This window comes from Psammomys obesus, unplaced genomic scaffold, assembly GCF_907164565.1.
Source record: "Psammomys obesus unplaced genomic scaffold, mPsaObe1.curated_primary_1811, whole genome shotgun sequence".
Classification (NCBI taxonomy): Eukaryota; Metazoa; Chordata; class Mammalia; order Rodentia; family Muridae; genus Psammomys; species Psammomys obesus.
This window is the reverse complement of record NW_026596166.1, coordinates 4,208,452-4,216,948: the sequence shown is the minus strand read 5'-3', so window position 1 is coordinate 4,216,948 and position 8,497 is coordinate 4,208,452. Positions and strand designations below refer to the sequence as shown.

The window sequence follows — 8,497 nt, the reverse complement described above, 5'->3', positions numbered from 1 at the left end:
TATTTCTCTCTCTCTGTCTCTCTCTGTGTGTGTGTGTGTGTGTGTGTGTGTGTGTGTGTTTAAAGAAACCAAAATTCCAGAATTCTCATTACAGGCATGTGATAGGATATAGCTACTGGAGTCTCTGCCTCATACTTGGACTCTGAGTATATCTGTCTGCTTGAGAACAGAGAGAGGGCCAATTGTGAAATACTATATAGGCCTTGGATCTTAGATATGTGATTTGGGATTGAGCAGGAACAGAGTAAAATGTTCTGAGCAGGGAGCAGAGTGCACATGCTACGTGAGTGTGTTGCTGGAGATCAGACTCAGCCTTGTACATGCTAGGCACTACCCACTGAACTACCCTACCCGCCCTGGGGCATCTCTTATCTTTCCCCTACAACCTCTCGTCTTAAATAATCTAACCTCTTATTATAATTCTGATGCAGTTATTTTTTTTCCTTTGTCGTGTGTGTGTGTGTTTGTGTGTGTGTGTGTGTGTGTGTGTGTGTGTGTGTGTGTGTGTGTGTGCGGTATGCATGGTTTTGCATGTTTGTGGGCACATGTTTATATATGCATGTGAAGGTCTGAGGTTGATGCTGGGATTCAGTCTCATTCCCTCTTCAGCCTTAACCATTCCGGCAGGGTCTCTCAGCTAAACCCAGAGCTCACTCTCACAGCTGGTCAGCTTGTTCTGAGGTATTCTCTGCCTTGGGCTTCGGAGGCTGAAATTACAGACAGGTAAACACAACCAACCACCGCTTATGTGAACCCGGGTCCTCATGCTTGTCCGACAAACTAGTGATCCACCCTCCTGATGCTGACTTAGTCCGTTTGGTGTAGGTCCTGGGAAAAGATTCTCATTTATCGCTATCCAAATGTGGCAGGGTTTTCCTAAAGATTTAAAACATATGTATTTTCTGCATATATGTGGGTGCCTGGGTGGATGTACACGCACCTTGTGTATGTAAAAGTCTGCAGAGACCAGAATATGCCTGGAACTGAAGTTAAGGGAATCACAGGCAGTTGTGAAATGCCATGTGGGTGCTGGGAGCCCGACCCAGCTCCTCCGCAACATCACCAAGGGCTCTTTACCATGGAGCCATCACACCACTCCAGCCCCTTAAGGATTTAAACTATGTCTGCATCTGATGACGATCAGAATCAACTCGAGCATTCATGAGTATATCTGTGGCATGTTCCTTCCAACATGTTGTTTTTCTTCTTGAGGCCCTTCATTGCTTTGTTATAGATGGCTGCTTGTCATCTTTTGGGCCTCAGCTTAAAGCCATGTGCTCAGAAAGGCCTGGCCCAACCGTGGAATCTAATTAGAATTTTATTCATCCTGTCATTCTGAGCATCTCATAGACACTTATTTTCTTTCATTTATAATTTTTTTTAAATTATTTTTTTTCATGTGTGTGCCTGTGTTTATTTGAGCTCTCTCTATCTCTTTTAAATTCTGGTTAGTTTCCTCTTTTTGTTTGCCTGTTTGTCTTCTAAAGAGAGAGAGAAAGGTATAGAGTTGGGTAGATAGGGAGATGGGGAGAATTTGGGTGAGGGGAAACTGTGATCAGAGTATACTGCTTGAAAGAATTCTTTTCAATAAAAATATATAGAAAAGAGTAACACTAAAAATAATGTGCATGGATATTTTGCCTGCATGTGTAGCTTTGCATTTTGTCTGTTGAGGCCAAAGAGGGTGTTGGATCCCCTGGAACGGGAATGGCAGGTGGCTGTAAGTCTTCAGATGGGTACTCAGAATCGAAGTCAGGACCTCTGGATGAGCGGCCCGTGCTTTTAACTGCTGAGCCACCTCTCCAGGCCTGACCATTATTTTCTGTCATACCATAATTGGAAGTCTTCAAATAACTTGTGTTCATTTATTTAACTGTCTCCTCTAAAATGAAATTCAGATGCATTCTAAGGGAAGGGACCTTGTAATTTTACTGAACTTTAGTATTCCTGAACTTTAGTACAGTACAAGTATTAAGTGCTCCATAAATATTTGTTGACTATTTCTTTGGCTGTTACATTTACACTCATTCTTCTACGGTGTTTTAGATTCTGCCATGGCATTGTAGCCCTCAAGGGTTAGGAGAAAATTACACTGCTCCCCTCTCTGTCTCTGAGTACTGAGATCTGCAATTCTGCTCATTTACTGACAAGCTCAGGCGTCTCCTAAGGGTGTCAAGGACCCAAAGGTGCACGGTAATTCTATTAGTTAGTAGCGTGACTGCAACAATCAAGAGAGATGTCAGAAACGCTTTTCAAGTTACATTCGTTGGGTTCCTGAGCAGCTGAAATCGCAAACTACTGCTACAATTAGTTGAGAGCAAAACGCTGGAAGTTTCTTTTTATATTATTTGCATAACGAACTGAGGTATCCTACGCATCCTTTCTTGCGCTCCAGGAAGCTGAGCTCTTGCAGCAGCTCATCCGCCCAATGGGGGGCGGCAGTATCCTAGGAACTTCTTGAAGATGTGTAGGTGGGAGGAGAGATTCGCGTTCAAAATCTTTTTGACTCCACCCACTCTCCGTAGCGCCTTAGCCCGCTCGAGTTTCAATGCGCGTTGTTGCTGTACGAAGCTGAGTCCTATACAGCGCCCGCAGTTCTCCCGATCATGGCTTCTTCGAGTTCCTTCACCTACTATTGTCCTCCATCTTCCTCCCCTGTCTGGTCAGAACCTCTGTACAGTCTGAGACCTGAGCACGCGCGGGAACGGTTGCAAGACGACTCAGTGGAAACAGTCACGTCCATTGAACAGGTGAGGTGGCAGGACTGGGCGAGGCGCCCGCGCGGGGCCTTCTGGGAGCAGGAGTCCCATTTGTAGCCCCATCTGGGTGCAAAACTCTCCGTAGAACTACAACTCCCATCGTGCAGTGCGTCCCCACCCCGGACCCCGAGCTCCAGGCTCCCAGACCAGGGCTTCGGAGTGTCATGTTTGTGGGGCTGGCTTAGGTAGGAAAGGGTTGTTGTCAGGGTTGGGCTTAGAGGACAGGACAGTGCCTCTGTCCTCTCTGCTTCAGAAGGTGTAAAGGATCGTGTTCTCTATCTGGAGTCCACAGAAGCCTGGGCGGACCAGGTAGCCCGCTCCATTCTGTCTAGATGTCTTGAGATTCTAGGACCGCCGCTCCGTTTCCCTCACATGCTTCCAGTTTGCGGACATTTGGGGGACTGAACAGCCGTAATAGTCCTGCTATCCCCAAATCGGTTTAATCTCTGACCTGCTAGGTCAGGTTGAGGCCTACCTCGCGGTGGGTAATCATTTGGGTGCCTGCTGTTTGAACGGTGGAAATACAGAAAAAGAAAACAGCCCGTAGGCAGGAGCCTGACTGGCTGGAAAACTGTATAGTTGGGAACGAACAGAAAAGTGTGGAGTTTGAACTGCTTGTGATTCGCTAAGGCCTAGGGTGTACCGGACGTGCCATTTTGAACAGTGTTTAAGGTGTGAGTAGTAATTTATAGTTTTCATTTTTTCTCACTCTCCGTTTGGAATTGTTCCCAAATTGGTTGTTGTAGAGCTGTTTACCCATCTGTTACTAGAAGTGGTCAGGCTGAGGCTTGACAGCGCCAAGAAATAGGCACCCAGCCACTTAACCAAATTAAGATCTTGCTAAGATCAGTCCTGAGGCTTAGCCATGGAGGGACCTGCTTCATCTTTCATATCTAAAGCTGGGAGGCTCTATTTAGGCAAAATTAGTAGCAATAATGACTATATAAATTTTACAGTTGTGACTAAATACACATTTGTTTTAATTTTTACGTATGTGAATGTGTGTACGGCATGTTTGAGGTTGCTGGTGCCGAGCCATAGCTTTACCCACTGAGCCATCTCATTTGCCCTAAATAAAATCTATAACAAAACAGGGGATTGAACACATGGTTGTTCTCATAGTAGCAGAGGGAATATTTTAATCTTTGAGTCAAAGCCTCCTGGGCTTTAGGGTAATAAAGGAAACTTGCTTTTTGAATCTAGCCCTCCTAGTTAACTTGTGCAAAACATTTCAAAGACATCTTTCATTGTTGACTAAACCTACAGAATCTTTGCAGTGTTTAAAATGATTTTTTTGTTTTTGTTTTTGTTTTGAGACAGGGTTTCTCTGTGTAGCCCTGGCTGTCCAGGAACTCACTCTGTAGACCATGCTGGCCTCGAACTCATGGAGGTCCACCTGCCTCTGCCTCCCAAGTGCTTGGAGGGATTAAAGGAGTATGCCACCACCACCACCACCTACCTAGAGTGATATTTCTGTAGCTGGGTAGACTATGGCAAGCCTTTTTTCTTTTGAAGTTACAAGGTTAAACATGTCTCCCTCCCTTCCATCTTTTATACCTTTAACTGAACTGACTTTAACCCACTGCTGTGATCCTCTAATGTGGTTCCCCGTGTTGTGATGACCCCAACCACAAACCTGTTTTCGTTGCTACTTCATAACGGTCATTTTGCTCCTGTTATGAATCATAATATAAACACCTCGTGTTTTCTGGCAGTCTTAAAGCAACCCCTGTGAAAGGGTCTTCATGACCCACAGCTTCAGAAGTGCTGACTTAGCAGATCAGGGGTTACAGGATGCTAATGAGGGAAAGAGAATCGGAGATGGTCTGTCACTTTACAGAAATGTCTACGCTTTAGAGAGGGAACAGGGACATTAGTGAGGAGTTTACAGCTATCTTTTTTTGTGTAGTGCTGTATTCTTTTCAGTAGACCACTGAAGTTCCTGCCTGCTCTGTTCTTGTAAGGAAAACAATTTAAGTTCTGTGTAGGCCTAACGAGCAACACGAAAATGGACCCAAGATGCTCTGAGAAGGGATGGGCCAAGGTCAGGGCTGGGGCAGATGCTGGGTCCCGATAGGTTGATGTAGTCTTTGAGATAACAAGCCTAATGGTATGATAGAGTCATATATTTCATGTCGCGCTGCAGCTCCCACTTTAAAAGTCTAGGTAGAAGAGTTGTGGTTACTAGGAAGGGAATGTGATACTTCATTCTCATGACTTCAATAATTGCCACAGTGGCCATTCATTTGGTTCCAGCTGAGCGCTAAATGTTCTCCAGCCATTGGGTCACTCAGTCCTTACACATTCTGACGGAGAAGGCAGAGGCCGAGAGAACTCTCAGGTTGGTGGTTAACGTAGTGCAATCATCAGAAATAGCATTGCTGGGAGGAATTGCTCACGGAGGATTCTGTTTGAATCTTTTGGTTGTGACTGAAGCTTCCTCAGGGATTTACTGACAGCTCAATTTTGTGTCTTGGCAGTTTTGTGTAAGCCACCTCGTGGGGTTGTCCTGGGGATTGAACCCAGGTCCTCTGGAAGAGCAGCCAGGGCTTTCAACCACTGAGCCATCACTCTAGCCTTCAAGAACTTCCTGAAAGACAATAACAGAAGGTCTCACAAAGCGCTCCTTCCACTATTTTACAGTTTTAACTCCTGTCATTAAACTATTAAATTATTGTCTAACAAATGAAGCCTCCAAATAATGAGCTAGGAGGGAAATGGCAAGCATTAATCTACTGTCACGACGCAAAACTGAGCTGCCAGTAAACCCCTGAGGAAGCTTCAGTCTCAGGACATCTGATGTCCTGCCCTGGCTTGCAGGAGCCCTTTGTTCATGCAGTACACACCCATACACCCAAAGTATTAAAACAAAAAAATTAAAAAAGAGAATCTTTTAGGTCCTAGGCACTGTTCAGACAGTTGGTACGAGTCAGCGAACAAAGGAAATGGATTTGATGTTTTTAAGGATTTTTTTTCTCTCTCTCCACACCAGGGGAGTCAGCCAATTAAGAAAAGAGAAGCATCAGGAATGGGGGTGTAGCTCAGTGGTAGAGCATGTCCATAGCATGTGCAGTGCGGATCCACCACCAGGACCACAAGGAAGGGAGGATAAAAAGAATCAGTCTAAACATTTAAGACATGCCAAGGATGTCACGTGTGATCTGAAGTATGTGAGAGAACAGATCATGAGTGCACCCTGTGGATGCGAGTTCTGCTCAGAGAAAGGGTGTACAAAGGACCTGAGGTGGGAACGTGCCAGGTGAGGAAAGAGGCCAGTAGACAGGACAGTGCATGAGATGGACTCACGAACGGCCTGTGGCTGTTGTGTTAGAGAGGGCCAATTGAAACAGCAAGCCATCTGGCTGGAGAGCTCGCATTTACCAACCAGAACTACCACGCTCCTTTCTACCTCGATCTTTAGATTTGCCTCAGGAAGTAGCTCTGTACTGACAGGCTCCCTTGCCTAGGGTGCTGGGCTTGAGCCATGAAATATTGCTAGGAGACAAGAGGGTGAAAGATAAGATCAGCAGATTTCCTCACTCTCACAGTGGTGTGGACTGACATTTTCCCAGACTTAAGGTCCTACCTTCTCAGGTGCCTTCTCCACAGAGACCCAGACTCTCTCTCCACTCCTCCCCTTCCCACCTTTAGACCTGTTAGCTGCCAGTACTCAGCAGCGACACAGTCTGAACGACACTTTAACAGGCTCCTCAGGTTCCCGTCAAGAATTATGTGGGGGGCTGGAGAGATGGCCAAGCTTTTGCGAGCGCTGCCTTTCCAGAGGACCAGACTTTGGTTCTCAGCACACAGCCTTGTGACACCCTACTCCAGGAGTATCTGAAGCCTCTGATCTCCAAGAGCACCCACACTCAGATGAACCGCCCCCGTGTGTGTGTGTGTGTGTGTGTGTGTGTGTGTGTGTGTAGATGAGGGTGGAGGTAAGAGGCAATGGTTGAGAGGCCACTGTACTGTTCTGGGTGAGAAGTGACAGCTGCTTACAGAGTGGCTGTTGTGCTCTGAGAAGGAACGGTCAGCTTCTTGACAGTTTTTGAAGGCCCTATCCCTTGATAAATATTTTGCCAGTGGATGTGATGTGAAGGGCCTTTTATAAGTAGACAGCAATGTGAGGTTGTGCTTTTAGTGTCCACCTTCATCAGTACGTTGCCATCAGGAATACCCTATTGCCAACTATTTATTTAATATTAAATAAATTAACACAGATAGTTTCAGTCCCAGTGGTGGCCTTGCCAGTATTTGTTTATAATATAATATATACTATTGCTGGTTTTTTTTTTTTCTTTCAATTTATCCTTGAACAGACACCAAAACATCTCCATTTGATTTTTTTTTTCTTTTTTCTTTTTTGAGACAGGGTTTCTCGGTCCTGGAACTCACTCTGTAGATCAAGCTGGTCTTGAACTTGGAGAACTGCCTTTGCCTCCTGAGTGCTGGGACCACAGGGGTGCGCCACCACTGCCACACAGCTGCGTCTTCCACTTGAAATGCCGGCGATGTCACCAGTCAGACCACTCTAAGGGGAGCGTTAGAGAGTAGGATTTCAACGTCAAGTTTCTGTAAATCCACAAGGGAGGGTAAGGCCGGGCATGGTGGTGCATCCCTGTAGTCCTGGCGCTTAGAGGAGGAGACACGGAAACCAGTTAGAGGCCAGCTGGTGATACATAGCAAGACCCTATCTATAAAAAACAAAACAAAACAAAACAAACAACAGATGAATAAACACAAAAATAAAACCAGCCTGAACATGTAGCTCAGTGCCGATGTGCCTGGTTCAATCCCTAGGTCTATGAAAGGAAAAAAGTTCACAGACATTTCTGGTTGGGATGAAATACCTGTACTTTTAGACTTTGAGCTGTGTAGTGAGCAAACCAAGTGCCTACTGAGAACATTTACATTTGAATTTAGCTGACTGTGGGCCTTGGGATGTGGCTTGGCTGTAGAGAGAGCACTTCCTAGCCTATGTGAGGCCCTAAATTCAACCCTTACACACAAATATAGTAACTTGTATTTTCTTTCTTTATATTAACACTGATTTAGAAATGCCAGTCGTTCTTCTCTTATCCACGAGGCAATTCTCTTGAAATTCTTCATGTGTCTTTTTATTATCACCAGTTCTTGAGCAAGCAAATATGCTTTTCTAGGTAATATGAGTAAGATAATTATCATTATATATTTTATTCCAGGTTTTTTTGGTTTTTTTTTTTTTTCTTTCCCAAGATAGAGTTTCTCTGCGTGGCCCTGGCTTGTCCTGGACTCTCTTTGTAGACCAGACTGGCCTGGAACTCACAGAGCTCAACCTGCCTCTGTGCCTCTGCCTCCCCTGCCACCATGCCCAGCTTCTTTTCCCAGGTTTAAGGTTGTCCCAGCCTTAGTAGAACAGGTCTATAATCCTGTTTGCTTTGGGGTGCGGGTGGAGGGTGAGGCAGGAGGATGGTAAATTCAAGGCCAGCCTGCATTACATAGTGAGTTCAAGGCCAGCTTGGGCAAATGAGTGACCCTATCTCAGACAGTAAAATCGTTGGAGCGACTGTGAGGTGCCTCGGTGGGTAAAGTGTCTTATAAGTCTGATGACGTTTGTTTTCCCCATGGGAATGTGGTAGAGAGCCAACCCCACAAAGCTGTCCTCTGCTGCTCTCACATGCACCGTGGCTCATGAACACTCTCACGTACGTCACACACACACACACACACACACACACACACACACACACACACACACA

The 8,497-nt window shown here is 45.5% G+C and overlaps 1 protein-coding gene across 1 annotated transcript in view; it reads left to right on the top strand.

Annotated features, from left to right (window-relative positions):
- The first annotated feature begins 2,530 nt into the window (after positions 1–2,530).
- The window catches only part of Fntb (farnesyltransferase, CAAX box, beta), an 83,764-nt gene continuing 77,797 nt past the window's right edge, over positions 2,531–8,497 (top strand). Inside the window, exon 1 of the mRNA XM_055595285.1 lies at positions 2,531–2,750. Coding sequence (XP_055451260.1) covers positions 2,607–2,750 — 144 coding nt within the window. The 5' untranslated portion in view covers positions 2,531–2,606. The remainder of the gene's footprint in view (positions 2,751–8,497) is intronic.